The 19,115-nt window shown below is 27.3% G+C and overlaps 1 protein-coding gene, 1 long non-coding RNA gene and 1 other non-coding gene across 3 annotated transcripts; all 3 read right to left on the bottom strand.

The window, feature by feature from the left end:
* Positions 1–3,376: 3,376 nt before the first annotated feature.
* On the bottom strand, positions 3,377–3,906 carry LOC123917437 (phytosulfokines-like). The gene is made up of 2 exons (XM_045969144.1): positions 3,785–3,906; positions 3,377–3,579 (listed from the first exon to the last, which is right to left on the bottom strand). The coding sequence occupies exons 1-2, from the start codon at positions 3,890–3,892 to the stop codon at positions 3,448–3,450; spliced, it is 240 nt and encodes a 79-aa protein (XP_045825100.1). The 5' UTR covers positions 3,893–3,906; the 3' UTR covers positions 3,377–3,447.
* Positions 3,907–5,465: 1,559 nt separating this feature from the next.
* On the bottom strand, positions 5,466–5,537 carry TRNAD-GUC. The gene has a single exon. It is a non-coding gene; the product is annotated as a tRNA-Asp (tRNA).
* An 11,493-nt stretch (positions 5,538–17,030) lies between these two features.
* On the bottom strand, positions 17,031–18,887 carry LOC123917422. The gene is made up of 4 exons (XR_006812448.1): positions 18,551–18,887; positions 17,814–17,878; positions 17,666–17,717; positions 17,031–17,075 (listed from the first exon to the last, which is right to left on the bottom strand). It is a non-coding gene; the product is annotated as an uncharacterized LOC123917422 (long non-coding RNA).
* Positions 18,888–19,115: the final 228 nt, after the last annotated feature.

Raw genomic sequence — 19,115 nt, 5'->3', positions numbered from 1 at the left:
GCTGCCATGAGATTTATACAATCTATATAGTATGTTTATAAGTGTGTAAACGCCACAAAAAAATGTGTTCAAACTTCAAAGTTTAAATACTCATGTTTCATATTTTGTTGACTTTTTTTGCCACGGTTTTGTATATATGTAAGTACAGTCTACAAAACATATCCAATGTATAAAATTTGATGTCGATCGATCCTCTATACTTTAGTGGTGGATATGTGCATGTATGCCACATATTAATTATATGGATTTAAAATAACTTTTTTAAAATATTAATTATTTACAAATTCTAGAACGATCATATGCAAAGTGGAATAAGTCGAGAATATCGGATTCAAATTTCCATCTCTACATATATAATATGATTTTTTGCCAATTGAGTTAATCTCGTAAATACAATTGATTTGCATGTATGTGAATGAACTATATAGTATATAGTCGTACTTTTGTGTAGAAGGAATCAACCAATTGTTGTCGTTATGGAACCTCGCACTAATTAACATTACTATATTTAGATTTTTCTTAATCCTTCTATAAATAAATTAACAATGTTTTTTTTTTAATTATTTTTTTTATTAATTTTCTGATTCTTAGAGAAAATTTTAGTAATACAGAGTTCGATCGCGAGGTAATTAACTAAATTAATTTTTTTTCTTTCTTTATTGTAGAAATGAATAGCATGCACCTTCTTGTTTCTTTATTATAGATTGATACTTTTGTAGTGCTACAGGTAACTTTCCAAACTCATTTTATATTTTATAGTAAAAAACAAACATATGTTTTGGTAGTTATAGCACGAGTCTTCATTTCTGTACAAGTTAGTTGGGAATTTTGTGATACCATTTTGCCATTGGTAGTGGAAGGATAAAAAATGCGAAGGACAAAAATTTCTTTTTCTTTTCCACACATGATATAATAGTATGCCAATCTCTTTATTATTAGAGTAGTGATTCTTTACCTATCACACATAATTGTTCCACTTAATGCATAGAGAGACAAGCACTAATAATTGACAATTTACAAGACTAATAGTAATAGATATCTCTTAGTTGAAGAATCGATGATACCATGTTGGGTATCATACACTATTTACAAGTGGTCCGTATTATATTATTTTTTTTAACTTAAATTGATGATACGGTACCTTAAACTCTGTTTGGATTGATGGAACAGAACGAAACGGAATGAAATAGAATAAAATGAAATGAAGTGGAATGAAACGAAATGGAGCAGAGATTCCACTCCATTGTTTGAGTATTTTATAGTGTGGACGGAATGGAACAAGTTATAATTTTTTTTATTACCCTTATAAGAAAAACATTATGTTTCAACGCATTCTCCAATCATTCATATCGAGTCTTCACTCTTCGACTTCACTTCATCGTTTAAAAATAATTATTAAAAAGATATCATTATTTGAAAATAGTAAAAATATATTATTTTTATGAAACTTATTTGAAGTACCATATGTGGTTCGAATTTTATTTTTTTGTCGAATTCAATCAAATACGACGTATGTACAACCCTCTTGGGGGACATAGCAAGCTCACAGGATTTAACAATTGAAATTGATCTTTATTGGGAATTAATATATGATTCTTAATTCAACATTTTTATTTGTGAATGATTTATAAATGTTATAGTTCTATATCTCTATGAGGAATGTTAATGCGTGCCTTAAGCTGTTTTTACAATTAAAATTTTAACAAAGTAAAATATGAATTGACAAATGTTAACTTTATATTTATCTTAAAATTATTATATTTGTTGTGAATTTTAAAATTTATCCTTTTCTTTACAAATTATACTTTATATTTGGTCCCCCGTAAATTAAATTTATAACTCCATCCTTGCTTGGAAGTAGAATATTTTCATTGTTGTTCGATCTTCATGGCATAATAAGGAAATCGACGAAGTCAATTGTTGATCTTATTATTGATGCCAATTCAAAAAGCATTCTCCATCATTCTCTTACCCTTTTGAAATTTTGTTTTTGCATTTGGGAATAAAATTTGGAACGTAGATTTCGAAAAAAAATTAGTGTGTTTTAGTGGGTCATGTTATTATGGACTTTTTAATTTTTTTTAAAAAAATATCAAATTTTAGGTTCCGAACTCTATTTCCATGAAAAAAACAGAATTTCAAAAGGATGAGAGAATGATAGGAAGAAGAAGAAAAAAATCCAAAGCAATCTATGATTTTTTTTGCACATATATTTTTTATTTATAATTTCTACTTTTCATTCGTGGATCATTGAAATAATGAAGATCACACGGTATTCACACCACCCATACACCACACCGATATTTGTTCACACCCCACCGTTGTACAAAGCTCCACTCACTTACGAAGAAAGAAATGCTATATAACTAATTAAGGTATCAATCAATATCTTCAAATTTTGGATGCTTCATTAGCCTCCAACTAATCTTTTTTTTCTTTTCAAAGTGGTTTTTATCGAATAAAGTTTTGAAAAAAACTTATATGTATTTTTTTAGATGCAATTTTTCTTGTTCCTCTCACAAAAAAGTAGTTATTTATATTTTTTAATTAAAAAAAGAAAAAGAAAATTGTTTTTAAATAAAAATAACGTTCCCTCATGTATCTAGCACAATAAGAACTATGTATATGAAACTGTACATAAGTTTGGTTCTAAAGTTTTTCTTACTTGAGTAATCTTTTTTTTTTATCGAATAAAGTTCTTCTTACTTGAGTAATCTTTTTTTTTTCCAAGTTGTTTTTATTGAATTATGTCACTGATTATAATAATTGAACACCGACTAATAGTAAATAATATGCTATGGTATGTGACATCAAGGTCTCACACGGTGGAAGGAGCCTTCAAATTAACACACTAGACATATGAGAATAGAATAGACACTCTCAATTGTAATTTTTTTTAAGAATAAGACCATTCAAATTACTAGAGTTAGCACAACACTAAATGAAGCCTAAAGCGAATATCAAATTGAAGCCACAAATATTTGTTTGAATTTTTGAAGATTTACTAAGTTATTGTCTTATTTTTATAATTTGTTTTCTTAAAGGCCTTTATGTTTTTTTCCAAAGTCTTTTTTACTACAAATTAATGAACTTATGATTTATAAGAGGTCTTTTTCCTTAGTAATGTTTTTTCGGAGGTCTAAAGCTCTTCTTTGGATCGTTTTATCTTTGAGCCGACCTACAAATTATAAAAAGAGGATAGGATTGTAATTTGAAAGAAAATGAAAAAAAAATTGATCAAGCATTAAGAAGTAAAATTTTGAGAAAAAAATTGAGAGATCCATCGCTAGACATATATACCATATCAAATAATGAAGCAAATAAACAATTCATCCCATTCAAATAAACATATGTAAAACAATCATATAATATAAATTGATACTTTTCTTTATACCACAATTATTTGGTTTCAAAACACATATGTAGTGCCATTATTAATTTCTTAGGTCAGGTTTGGGTTGAGTTAGTGTAGATATAGTCTAGATGTGCCTCTAGAGTCCTTCTTGATAAACATTCTTGTTCTCCTCCCACACCTTCACAACTCTCATCTTCACTAAATGCATTGCTAGAAGAAACATCCTTCAATTGAAACATAAAAATTCTCAAAACCCAAATCAAATGTCAAGTGAACAAAAGAATAAATATTAAGACCATGAAATAAAGTCTTTGAACATTTCATGTCTCCACCAACATATATAAAATGAAATTTTTATAAAAATAAAGCCACATACATAATTTTTTTTAATATATAATATATAATAATCTCACAAAGAGAGAAACAAACCTTGTCTATGGAAGAAACACTGTTAAGTCCAATATTAGGACGAGAGGCATAGATTAAACCAAAGCTCAATAGAAGAGCCAAGACAATAATAGTGGCAATTTTTGACATCTTGAGTTTTCTTTTAGTTGAGTTTGAGAGAAAGACATAGAAGTATACCAATTTATATATATATAAAGATAAGATTAAGGGTGTGTTTGAATTTACCTTTTGCAAAGCATTCAAACTTCAAATGTAAAATATGTTACTTCTTTTGACAATTATTATAAGTAAATATTTATTTTTCGCATTCATTGAATAATTAATATATTTAATCAAATTAAAAAAGTAAGTTATTTTTTTATAATAATGTTTTAAATGTTGATATTTCTTTCTTATTTTTGTTGTACAAATCACTAATTCTTATCCAATGGGGATTTACATATAGGAAATAAGATATGTATATTATTTTTTATAGAATATATGTGAATAATTTTAAACAAATATAGAAAATAGTACTAAATATAATTAAAACAGAAACATCCATATATAACCAATAAAATAATATGTAAAATATGTTATGTCTTAAATGTTGTTAATTTTTATTTATTGTCTTTCCTTTTTAATTATTTTGGTACAGATTAGGATTTCTTATCTAACGGGAATTTACAAAAAAATAAATTCTATTGGCTTAAATGCACTTTTGGTCCCCCTATTTTCAAAAAAATGAAGTTTTGGTCCCCCAATTTTAAAAATCAGTTTTTTAGTCCCCCTATTTTCATTTTTTTTGAGTTTTGATCCCCCATCCTATTTTGGGGTTAATTTTGTTGATGTGGCTTTGTAACTAATGATGTGGCAACATTCATGTGGACAAATTTAATATCCATGTAATTATTATATATTTTTAAATTCAATAAAACTTTATTTATAAATTATTTTAATTATTAGAATTATATATTCAACTGAAATAATAATTGTTAAATCTTATAAAATATGAAATTTGAAACCCTAATTATCAAACCTTCAACTACTAGAATTTTATTCATGCTCATATGCATTAGTGGCAATGCCACATCAACAAAATTAGCCTTAAAATAGAATGGGGGATCAAAACTAAAAAAAAAATTAAAATTGGGGGACTAAAAAGTTAGTTTTTAAAATAGGGGGACCAAAACTTCATTTTTTTGAAAATAGGGGGATCAAAAGTGCATTTAAGTCAATTCTATTTTATCAAAAAAATAACCAAGGTATTGAGCTCAAGTGGTTAATGAGTTTTTCCTATGAAGAATTATTTGGGAGAACCCAAATTCAATTCGTAGTAGAAATAATTCTAGGTTAGAGTTTATTCATTATTATTAAAAATAATAATCCATCATAAAAAGGAAAATAAAATAAATTACTCATTCCGCTCCTGTCATAATTCTATATCTCTAGACTATTATGTTTTTTTTTTTTTTTTTTTTTTTTTTTTTTTTTTATGTAACCAAAAAAAAAGACTATTATGTTTTTCCTGATTAAAAAGAAAAATTATTTCAAACATTTTCAGAAGGTTTGTGAAAAAAGAGTAAAATATGAAAATTCCTTTAACTCATTAACCATTCTTAGAGGGCCCAAACTAAAATATGACCAAACAGCAAAGCCCGGTAGAAAAGTGAAACGGCCCAATCAAAAGAAACAGTTGAAAAATTGAGTTAAAAATAAAATGCGCCGTTGCCGGGGATCGAACCCGGGTCACCCGCGTGACAGGCGGGAATACTTACCACTATACTACAACGACCCGGTTGTTGATTTTGTTATATGTACACTATAAAAGCTAATCAACATAGCATCATACTGTCAAAAATAAAAAAATTATTCAAAAAATATAATCATGATAGCCACTGCCACAGTAAATGAGAATAAAAAATACTAGTGTATATCATTTAAAGAAATGTAATATATATCCACAAAAAGAAAAGTACAATATATATCTATGGTGTAAGAATCAAACCAATTAAACTCGAATTCTATTTGTTCAAAGTTTCAAACATCAGTTTTATATGTTATTCAAAAATTCAAAATCAATCACTCAAGATGAGATTCTTGAAAAATATCACACATTAAACACGAGTGTCTCTTCTAGTCAAAACTCGAATTCTATTTGTTCAAACATCAGTTTTATACTTTTATATGTTATTCAAAAATTCAAAATCAATCACTCAAGATGAGATTCTTGAAAAATATCACACATTAAACATGAGTGTCTCCTCTAGTCAAAATTTGAACCTTTTATAAGTAGATAGATGTTCTTACATTGGTAAAATGTAGACTATCGATCAAAACATCCCTATTTCAACAGGCGGAAAGTTATTGCAAAGTCAATAGATGACATAGTAGTTTTTTTTTTTTTTTTTGACTTCGATGACATAGTGGTTAACCCTTGTAATTTTTGTTATTATGTTTGAATCATATAAAAAAACAATGTGCTTCTATTATACAGTGTTAAAATTTGGAGAAAATATCTTTTCCACGAGAAAAATTCAACATTATATGAAGTCAACGTACTTCTATTGGTTAAGGTGAAAAAATTGAGTCATTGTTATAACCGGTTAATGAGCTTCACTGATAAACGATGAATTATTTGAAAGAATTCGAGTTCGATTTATATCTAATCAATTTTTAGTCAAATTTTATTTATTTAATCATCTTAAAATCAAATTTGAATTAACAAAATCTCATTCTCTAAAAAACCGGAGATAAAAAAAAGCGTTTGGAAAAAAATGTCTTCTCCAGTGGTAAAACATTCAACATGAACATATAAAACTATATAAAGGCTAAAAATGAGGACAACGTATAAATCTTGTGTAATGCAACCATTTTATTTATTAGTTTGCCATCTTACACCTTCATTGTTAAAAAAAGGGTGTAACTTTTGTTATTATAGTAGTAGTAATACAATCAATTTAAGGACAACAATTACAATGACATGAATAGTCGTCGTGACATTTTCCGGTTGCATGTATATTTTTGCATTCAAACTTGCAAAACGCTTTGCAAATAAAAACCTCCCATTTACGACAGAAATGAGGTCTATAGACTAAGCACGGTACTGCCTCGGTCATCATCATCTGATTTCCTGCAACAAATAGCACAATCCAGTCGGACATAAACATGGTTTATAAAAATATCACTAACTCATAAAACTTTAATTTGTACAAAAAAAAACTCAATAGTAAACATATTTATACCAAAATTCATCGAGATAACAAGCAAAAGAATGGAAAAACAAAAGAGACTTTTCATGTTTTTGATTTTAAAGAAATTGTTAAGCTTTTAAAAGTGGGTTGACACTTATGAATATAAGTCCTATATATATTGTGTGAAGAGAGATATGGAAGTCAAAATATTTTTTGATAAGAATAACGATTATATCAATAAAGGATATTCCGTTAAAAAAAATCAATAAAGAATATGTTTATGGTATCAAAAGTTGACCAATTAATTATTCTTGCTATTCACTGTATTAGTAAACACTGATGAGTTGACCAATTAGATTTGTTTATTATGTCAAAAATTGATCAAATAGTTATCTGTGGTACTATTATTTTAATAATAATAATAATAATAATAATAATAATAATAATAATAATGAACCAACAATGAATTGATCAAAGTGGTAAGAGTCTTAATCCTCTTAAGCACGTGGTCAGGGGTTTGATTCCTGACTCATACGTATTGAGAAAATTCGGTTCCCCAACGTAGATTAGTCATCGCTAACGACAGTGGAAACTTCGTACTAATATCATGGTAACCAGAAAAAAAGACTGAACAATAATGAATGAGTCCTATTGGTAAGGGGTATTGGTTTTCTTAAGTATGTAGTTAGAAGTTCGATTTTTGACTCATTGGGAGGGGAGATACCACCTTATATATTGTACCCCATATGTTTTTCGACGGAAATTAGTTATCGCTAACGACGGTAAAAACTTCGTACCAATATGATGGTAAAAAAAAAACTACTAAATCAACCAATTATATTTTTGTAAAAAATTGATTAATTAATATTTGTGGTACTATTATTTTATGAAAAGTATCCCTACATGGTGCGACAAAATAATTAGACGAATTTGTATGAAAACTACTATACGAGAACAGATCGTCTCCTGCTGCATTATCTACAACACTCTCTCCTTCACATATTTGCCAATATACAAGAACATATTTGCACAACATTACATGAACTCAACTTTTGCTGGTCAAGGTGAAAAAAATCAAGTGATTAATGTAAGATGATTAATGATTATGAGTTTCACCAGTAAACGAGAAATTCTTTGAGATGATCTAAATTCAACTTCTAAATAAACTAATTATTTAGTTAAATTTTACTTATGATCATATCCGAATTACCCATGAGTCTCTCTCTAAAAATTGAAGATTAACTAAAAAAATTTGGACAAAAAGGTCTTCTCTCTACTAGCACAACATTCAAGATGAACATAAAACTATAAAACCCAATATAAGTACAAAAAAAGAGGAAAATAAATGTATAAATTGTGTGTAATGCAACCACTTTATTTATTAGTTCACCATTTTACACATTTGAAACTTGAAAGGTAGAGCCTTCCAATATTATTATCAATTTAAGGACAACAATTACAATGACATGAATAGTCGTCGTAACATTTTCCGGTTGCATGTACATTTTTGCATTCAATCTTGCAAAATGCTTTACAAATCAAAACTTCCCATTTACGACAAAAATTACGTGCATAGACTAAACATGGTACTGCCTCAGTCATCTTCATTTGATTTCCTGCAACAAATAACATAATCAATTGAAAATAAACATGGTTAATAAAAAATTCACTAAATCATAAAGCTTTAATTTGTACAAAACAAACCCAAAAATCTTATTTCATACCAAAATTCATAGAAATAACAAGCAAAAGAATGGAGAAAAAGAAGAGGTTTTTCATGTTTTTTATTTTAGAAAAATTGTCCAGCTTGCAAAGGTGGGTTGACACTATGAGTATGAGTCCTTATATATATATATATATTGTGTGTGTGTGACATAGATATAATGGAAGTCAAAATTTTTTTTGATAATAATGACAACCATCGTTATTAATAAAGGATAGTCATAGTATCAAAATTGATCATTTTTTTCTTTCTTGACAATAATTAATGGAGAATAATAAAATGTGCCCCAAAAGCATATTCCATCCGTCCCAAAATATATGGGAAAATTGGTCAAAGAAAATTGATGTATTTGGTTAAAAATTCGGACTAAATACATCAACATTGGTTAAGAAAGCAAATATAGAAATTATCATGTGGAACTTGTACATATTAAATTTTTAAGCATTAAATTTCTTTCATTATTCAAACATAATTTCTATATTAAGATACCATTAACATAATGTGCTCTTAGGGCATAAAAAAAAAATGAAATATAATGGATACAAAGTTCTTGTGTGTCTAATAAATTGCCATTTAATTTGTGTTATACAGTTTCATATAAAAATGTCAACATATGGTATACAATGCATACAAAAGTTCGAGTCATATCCTTTATTTGGTTGTTAAAGCATGACATACTGCAATATAACTATAATAAAAGGTGAATAAGATTAGGTAATGCACACTATATGTGATTTTTGTGGTAATATATGTTGAAGATTTACATATGTTGTGTGATTGCCCACTTGATCCTCTTTGGTTGAATGTTGTTCATGTTAGATAAAAATAAATAAATAAATAAATAAATAAATAAATAAATAGGATTACCACATCTTGAGTAACAATAAGTCAAATTGAACACCATGCATTGATGGATGTTGAGACTCCATATTGACTATCACAAGGTCTTTTATTTTAGCTGAGATATTCATTAGTTTTTTCTGGATTCATTCTTCCATGAAGCGTTAAAAAAGAAGTTCATCAAAATTCAGGATCTCCAATAAATCAAATAATTGAAATGATTATTCAGATGGAAAAAATTCATCCGAAATCACCTTCTGTACCTCTTTCCAACTCTTGCGCATGAAAAAAATTCGGATGAAAAAGGAGAAATCACCTTATGTACCCAACAAATTTCTCAACAAAGTGAAGAATTGTAATATTTTCTAATCCCCACCAACAAAAATTTCTCTAAATCGGCCACCGAACATAGTGTCAGGGGCGGATCCATGCCTAATGGATTGGGGGCTCAAGCTCCCACAACTAATATATTTATTTTAGTCCCCATAAAAATTAATTAAGTCCATTAACTTATACTTTATATTTGTACACTCGCCACAAATTCAAATTTTCATTTTCATCTTTTAATAATCTTGATTAAAATAAAATAAGTCATAATCTCAAAAAAAATTCTAGTTATATTTGTGCGTAGGTTCTCCCGGTCTCCGATCAAATTCTTTGTACACTATCTTTTTCGCTTTTATTTTTCTCCCATCATATGCAACCTCTCCTCCTCCTAATGGATCAACATAAATGTTGAAGTACAAAAGTAAGTATATTTTTATCGTTTCCACATGGACTGATGCGATATTGATGTCGTTCAACAATTAATATAATTTTAAGTAAAGTGGTTGACATAGTTTGTTTATGAGAAAGTACGAAAATATAGTTATGGTAAAGAAACGATTGAAATCACAGAGAGATAAGTTTGCTGGGATTTAGAAATCGCTAACTCATTCATATGTATTCTCCTAATCAGTTATATAGATTTTAGACATTTATCAATATTATCACCTATCGCTCGTCGAACGTTTTCGTGTCCAGATAACGTCGGGATATCTATCGTACCTATTAACCTCCAATGTCTCGGATCATCAATCAATACAATAGCATTAAGATCCGATACAAAAAGTGAATATTAAACCTAAATCTATGTCTAGAATTTAGGATATTCAATAGATGTTATCCTAGTTCTTTGGGTTCAAAAAAGTATATGTCTATAACAAGTTAAACCCTAGAATTAAAACATGAATATCAAGGACAACACCAATATTAATGGATAATCTAAAATCATATATAAGACCATGATCATAAAGTATACATATTACTAGAGTTAGTTACATTTAATCCCAACAAAAGAGAGATTAGCTACTCATTTTCATGATAGCTTTACAAAAGATAAAGAAGAAAAGAGATGAACAAACATATCAATGATGATGTCTCAACTATTGTTGTGCATCCACCTTCAAATCCCCTTGAATCTGCCTCATTAGGTTTCTCTCGGCTTCTGGATGTGTTTTTGAATGTTTAAAACGGAATGAATCTTGTTTTTCTGCATCTGGTGTATATTTATAGTGGAGCTGGAATTTCAAGCATTACTTCACAATTGGGTTTGTTAACACGTGTCCCATTAGCCCTCTGAGTCACCTCTGAACTCTTCTGACTTTCTCTGGCTTATGCTAGGAACTCTTTGCCACTTTCTTGCCTGTTTCTAGCTTTCTCTAGCCCAGCTAGCATATATCAGTTCAAACATTAATTCTTCATAAAAAATTCAAGTTTAATTACAAAAACTTGTCAAAATGATTGGGATTAAAGATAAACTAACCAAAATTAGATCAACACATATATGTACAAGTTCTTGGGGACTTATATACTCATATCTTGCAAAATAAGTTAATAAGTACTTTGATTCACAGTGTAATTCAACTACTTTTTGGCACTTATCAATAAACGATTTTTTTAGGACCGTCCCAAAGATAAGGCTATCAAGGCAATCACCTTAGACCTCTAAAAATCTAAAATAAATTATTTTTATCTTCTATTTCTCTTGTGAACAATTGCAAATTTGTAGAATTTTTTTTTTGTTTATTATAATAAATCAAGCAACGTCTTCAAAAAATTATTAGTCGTAACATTTTCAAGCCCCCACAAAAAAAATTCTGAAAAATCCATTTGAATAACATATGAAATACATGAAAAATCCAAACAAATGTTTTCCAACATGTAACTGAAGTGGCATCCTTTTAAGTTCTCAGTCTTTCTTAATTCCTAAGCTTCATCCTTATAAAGAATTTGTGTCACTCGATAAATGCAGTCTACTAGTTTCATAGTTCCTTCAATTTTCTATGAAAAATGCAATTTTCTCTTTGAAATGTTAGATGCATCAATAACACAATTAAGTCATGACTTTTCAATAAGGAACTAAAATAAATCTTCACTTAATTATAATTAACTAATTAACTTACAATTGATAATAATTCAGTTGATAAATGACAAAGGAGAGGGAATCCAAATAACAATATACTATGCTTTCCATTAAAATTTACTTGTAGCACATGCAAACTACTTTGCTTGCTAAAAGACATGGTTGCTAAATTCTCTATGTTTTTTTTTCTCTCCATTAAATAAATAATGGATCAAATATATTTCACTAAAATGGCAATAGAAACAAGTGCATGCTATCCTCCACTCACTATACTTTAATATTTTGCTAAATTTTCTAAAGGAACTAACTGACAACAAAAACAAAACTCTGTCCCTTTACTTATAGAATCAATCTGCTCAACTAAGAAAACTGCCCTAGAATTTTTTTATTATAAGCAAAAGAATTATTAATATTGCCATTAAAAAAAAAAAAAGAATTATCAATATTATACAAAGAATACTTCAACTATTTCAAAAGAAAATTCAGACTCAGTATCATAGTAGAAGAAGTAGTTGCGAAGGGTGGTATATTGCTTTGGACTAACCTTGACTACCCTACTTTTTTTTTTCCAATTTATTTAATTTTTGTACTAAGATTGTGCATTTTTAATATTTAGCCACTTTTATAATGTAGATTTAATTATTCTAAATTAGTTTATTTGCGAAAAATTAGTAGAAATAAAAAGGCAAAAAATTGTTACTTAATAAATAAACTTATTCTTTATATTTTTATTTAGTAGTTTTTTAATTTCTTTGTCAATAAAAATTCATAAAATTTAGTCTTTGCTTCGCCGCCGTGAATAAGAAAAAAAACTACCCTAAAATCTTATATTCCTTTCATGTTTTCACTAAATAAACCATTGAAGATGAGGATATAGCTAGTGATACATACATAGTCTTTATATATACTATCTTTAGACAACGTCACATAAGTTAGTGAAAGTGTAGATAAAAGTAACCATGTTCTTCAAGAATCTCATAATATACTCGGTGTATATGAGTAAAATGTAAATGTAATGCCTCTAGATGGAAAACTATTTTTAATAGCTTGTTATAGCACAACATTTGCTTTATGTTTAAGTCCCTGCTTTTTCTACTTTCATCTCCACACTCCACTCAACAGATTACCTTTACTAAGGGTGTAAATATGAGATCGGCTATAAACTAAATTAGCTCACTCAAATTGGCATCAGAGAGAATCGAACCTAAGACCTCAAGGAGGAACATACTTCCAGGTCCAAAGTCAATACCACCAGACCAACCCAAGTAGGTTGAGATCGGCTATAAACTAATATTTGGCTTGGCTCGTCAAGGGGCTCAAACTCCAATTATTTAAATTTTTAACTTGGCGACACTTAGTCTAAACAAGTTGAACTATCTATTTACCTTTGCAAAAAAAAAAATTGATGATGTTAATTAATTAAATAAATTTAGGGTCCGTTTGGATTAACTTACTTTTGAGCTTATTCCAACAACTTATGCAAATAAATAAATTTTTATTTATTATTATAAGTTGGTTTATGATAAAATCGTTTATTAAAATATAATTTCACTCATGAAAACTTATAAAATAACATAAAACATAATTTATATTGCATAAAATATTTACATAAGTTAAAAAATAAACTAATCTAAACATACTGTTAAGCTTATTTATTCAACGTCAAGCTTATTTAATCTGAAGAATATAATTACACTAATTTATTATTATTATTATTATTATTATTATTATTATTATTATTATTTTGTGAAAATAATTAATATTAACTTCTTTTTTAAAAGATAAATTACCAATTTGTCAAAAAAAAAGAAGATAATTTACCAATATCCCTAATTTCTCCTAGTTACCCTGGTACCGTTTTAGACCGTGGCTAATTGACGAATATGCGTGGTTGTAGATTTGTAGGCATGTTACCACACTTTATACTAGGTGTTCAACCCGTGCGTTGCACGGGTTTGATTAGAATGTTTTAAAAAAAAAAAGTTGCGTTTTATAATAAATTGTATTAAAAATGATAATTTTTTTAGATGTGTTGAATTATTCTTCGATTATAAAAGTGACTTTTAAAATATTTTAAATTTTTTTTCTCCATTCAAGTGAATCTATAATATATATAGATAGATAAAAATTGTTTTAAACACAGACAATGTGTCATTCAGGTGTATATAGAAATTATTAGAAGTGCATTCGATTAGTGTATTATATTAAAAATTTGTTTTATTAATCTTGTTTTTTCTGGGTTTAATTTATATATCTTCAAATTAGTGTAATTTTTATTTTAATGTATTTTTTGTTTTTATGAAAATACAGTGGATCATTTTAATACATTCTTTATATCTACCATTCTCTGTAGCTCTCTATCTTTATCTTAATTATACTTCAATCTCATCATTATTTTATATGAAAAAAATGGTTGATACTTGTCTTGACATTTAATTTATAAGAAGAAGATGACATGTTAATTAATCGTAAATTATTTTGAAGTATTAATTTTTTTTATACTTTAAAGAGGCTTTTTATATTAGACTAAATATTCAAAGAACTTTCGAAACAACTTTGTCATGCATGTGTAGTGTAAATAGTATTTTATAGGGTTATTAAATATATTTTTAATCCTCTAAATATATTTCAAATTAAAGTCAAAACACTATTAAAATGAAAGATGTAATCTTCATATCAAAGTCACAATATTACCAAAACATTTCATTGTCATTCCGCTTGAATAAATTTGTCATATCGCTGATCAAACAAAACGATGAGATTATGAGTTTGCTAAGCATGCGAAAGGATACTGCACTGAAAATGAATATCTTATTCATTTTAATTTTGATCGGTTTGATATTATTTTGGCAGCTTACGATTCACATCATGAATTCACATCGACTTATCATAAAGAAAAAAACTTTGTCATAAAGACATACTATAGTATAGTCTACTAATATATTTTTAAGGATCGACATCGACTTATATCCACTATCCTCTCTATGTTTCTCGCATTTTCTCTCTCGATTCACTATAATTTGTCAAATTTTATATTAGAGCTAGAATTCAAAAGAACATTTTTAATAAAAGAATATATTTTTTAAAAGAGAAAAGAAATCATACATGTTCTAATATTCTTCAGATAAATATGGGATTTTATCTTAAACGTCTAGCATTTATAATCCTCAATTCATAATATCTTTTTCTTTTTTCCTTATGAATTTGATAAAATAAAAATAAAAAACACACAATGAATAAATATGGCTAATGATATCAACTTAATATAAAGAATATGTAAGAGCAGAGTTATCCTTTCAATTATACTAATATGTAATCACCACTAACTCTTAGTTTCTCTCAATTAATTGGTAACAATCATTTGTTATTCTTAAACATTGTCTCTTTTATTTCTACTTCGTTTAAAAAATATATTATACTATTTAATAATTATCTTAAAAATAACAAACTTAAAAAGCGATTTAACAATATTTGGATAAACAACGAAAATAGCTAAAACTACAAAAAAACAAAAAGTAATATTGTTACCCAAAGTAAGGAATATTGTTAGGCAATTTTTTTTTTAAAAAAAACAAACCATAAACTAATTAAAGGGAAATTTATTAGGTATATCCAGCACAAATAAAAAGAAAATCAAACAAACCTTTACTCAAAAATTAAAACATGTAGTCTTGTAAAGATGACACATAAGTACAATATGTTAAGGAAACATAGGAGTTGTATATAACATGCATTGCAACAATGTCTCACTCGTTGAATATGAAGAAGAAAAAAAAAAAGACACAATGAGATTACAAAATTTTAGAAAATTACTATTTTTCTACGATAAAACTAATAACTCTTCCAAGCTTCAAATATAAATTTCAGATGCCCATATATGTATGAGGAGTGATTGTACATAAAGGTTTGACACTCAAAATAAGTACACAAAAAACAACATTAAAAGGGTTATCTTTCACCTTTCATAATTTTTTTTTATACTGCTCGTTTGTAAACACTATAATTTTATTTTATTTGTTATGAGATGAAACACTATGATTTATGAGATTGCTTTTAGCATATATTAAATTGACATTTATATTAAATTGAAACTTATTGGAGCAAAGATAAAACAAACTTAACTGATACTTAAATATCGAATATGATAAAAATCTTACATGGCATAACAACCATTAGTAAATTTTATTTTATTTGTCTTTTTTACTAACATTAGAAAGTAGTTCTGACAATCAACCAACTTCTTATATTTACAAAGATTGGACAAAAGATTATTAGCAAAAACATTAACTTTTTTTAAAAAAAAGACAATAAAATACACAAAATAATAAAATGAACAAAAAAATTTAAAATGAATAATAACCCAAAACAATAATAATAGTAATAATAATAATAATAATAATAATAATAATAATAATAATAATAATAATAATAATAATAATAATAATAATAATTACAATTAGTACCCCACATTAAATGGATGTAAGTGAATGATGTGGCTAAATGAAAGGTTTTCATTGGTTTGTGGATTAGGGTTTAGATAAGCAATTCCACAACTATCTAGGATTTATATATATAGATAATGACTAATAGAATGAGAAAGGGTGGAATTTTTTTGTAACTTAAGCTTAATTACATTAATATTAGAGATTAATTTATTATACAGAAAAAGAGAAAGTGAGAAGATTTTCTACAAACCAAAAGAGTTACAACATAAAAGCTCACATCATACAAAACACAGATACAATTGTTTCTCCTCTACATATAGTAAACAATTACCGGACTATATAAGAGAGATTGATAAGATTTTTTCTACAAATCAAGAGAGTTACTACATCATAAAAGTTGACACTATCCAACTCATACATACAATTGCTAACCCTCTACATAGCAAACAATTATTATCATTAATCTTATCTTTTCATCATACATATACATGTCATCTATCTAGCTCAAACCAAAGAAGTTTGAAAAAAGGTTTGGAATTAAATTAATTCCACAACAATATATCAAATTCTACAATTATACAACTATATTTTTTAATTTTATGACAGCTTACTAAAGTTCCCGATGGCATAACTTGTATCCAAACATGCATCTGTCACTTCAAGCTTAAATGTTACACTTTTTATGTTGCGGTAGCAATCAACCACTCCATTTGCACGCCTCAAAAAGCTACACCAAACACAAATTGGTAGGTGCTTAAATTAAAAGAGTAATATCATACGCTGATTATTATGAAAAAAGGACACAAAATGAAAATACAAATCTTTGATTATTATTCTCCTTCTGCAATACACACACCTCTCAAATTGAAAGTCCACAAACCCATATCTAGCAAGAGATTGTTCATAAGGCACATATATATATAGTCAATTAATGTCACGTTTTAATTTTTTGTGGGAATTGAAAGGCTAAGAAGATTTTTTGATAGGAAAATAGTAAAAAATTGCTAATATTAAAAGAGTGTACTGTTTCAAAAAAATGACAACTTTTCATATGATTTAGGCCATAAAAGTTAATGAGAAAGTTATTTGGGAGTTACAAACATGAAGGAAACATAAGAGTATACACAATAACAATGCATATGAAAAAAATATGAGTTTGTAGAGATGACACATAAGCATAAGAGTTTTTGTAGAGATGACACAGCAAAACAAAGTTTGCTTTACAATAATATATATATATATATATATATATATATATATATATATATATATATATATATATATATATATATTTGCCACTTCAAGCTTAAATGTTACCCTTTATATGTTGCGGTAGCAATCGACCACTCTATTTGCACGCCTCAGAAAGCTACACCAAATATGAATTGGTTAGTGCTTAAATTAAAAGAGGAACATCATACGTTGATTATTATGAAAAAAAAGGACACAAAACGAAAATACAAACCTTTGATTATTATTCTCCTTCTGGAATACACACACCTCTCAAATTGAAAGTCCACAAACTCATATCTACCAAGAAATTGTTCATAAGGCACATATATATATATAGTCAATTAATGTCATGTTTTAATTTTTTGTGGGAATTGAAAGGCTAAGAAGATTTTTTGATAGGAAAATAGCAAAAGATTACTAATATTAAAAGAGTGTACCGTTTCAAAAAATTTACAACTTTTCATATGATTTAGGCCATAAAAATTAATGAGAAAGTTATTTGGGAGTTACAAACATGAAGGAAACATAAGAGTATATACAATGACAATGTATATGAAAAAATATGAGTTTCGTAGAGATGACACATAAGCATAAGAGTTGTTGTAGAGATGACACATCAGCAAAAAAAAAAGTTTGCTTTACAATTATATTTTTTCTCTTATAATTTGGGACAAAAAAATGGGTTTTTTTCCTTTATAATTTGGGACGGAGGGAGTATTTCAAAGATAGTCAAATATTCAAATCTATCCATAAAAGTATTTTAAAAGAAATTAAGCACAAAATCATGAAAATTGAATAGAGCAATAGCAAACACACATGATAAAAATATTCAAGAAGGCATGACATTGTGACACAATAGGACTTTTCTACATTGATTGAGATACAAATGACGAATTTGTGTTCTGCAAACACATAAAAAAATAACTCAAGATATAAAAAATAAACGAAGTGCAATATTTATTCAATTACCTCTTTTTTTTTCTTCTAACATTGATTGAGACACAAAAAATGAATTCGGGATCTGCAAACACACACAAAAGAATATAAAATCCTCTTGATTCTAATTGTTATGCAGACAAATTGAGAGCAAAATTAAAAAAAGAAAAGAAAAAAAGAGTAGCAATCTAAGAAAACAATATGAATAGTCAAAACATGTGTCAAGAGTAAGAAAAATAACAAAAACTATCAAACATAATTGGATACCATTGAAAATTGTTTGGAGAAAATGATGACTATCCAAAACAAAATTTATACCAAAATTAGTGAGCTTGTGTATTGCTTATAGAGTCCACCGTCTGATACAATTTTATTTATATCTATAATAAGGAAGAAAACGTCAACTTAAAATTTAATTATGGTGTCATGTGTACTATTACTCTTTGACTCCATGTATTCTTTTCTAATTATTGTTGTTGGTTTTTGTTTATGAAATTTATTGGTTGTTACATAACTTCTCATGTGCCACCGAAAGAAGATATAAGTGGTTGCCTTAAATTTTTCCATTTAATCAGTTATGCGTTTTTTTTTTTAACAT

Source organism: Trifolium pratense, linkage group LG1, assembly GCF_020283565.1.
Source record: "Trifolium pratense cultivar HEN17-A07 linkage group LG1, ARS_RC_1.1, whole genome shotgun sequence".
Classification (NCBI taxonomy): domain Eukaryota; kingdom Viridiplantae; phylum Streptophyta; class Magnoliopsida; order Fabales; family Fabaceae; genus Trifolium; species Trifolium pratense.
The sequence above is the reverse complement of the archived record's forward strand: the minus strand, read 5'-3'. Positions and strand labels throughout refer to the sequence as shown.

Coding starts and splice junctions, on each gene's coding strand:
- LOC123917437 (XM_045969144.1), bottom strand. CDS start 3,892: ATGTCAAAAATTGCCACTATTATTGTCTTGGCTCTTCTATTGAGCTTT. Junction 3,580..3,784: donor GTGTTTCTTCCATAGACAAG/GTTTGTTTCTCT, acceptor TTTCAATTGAAG/GATGTTTCTTCTAGCAATGC.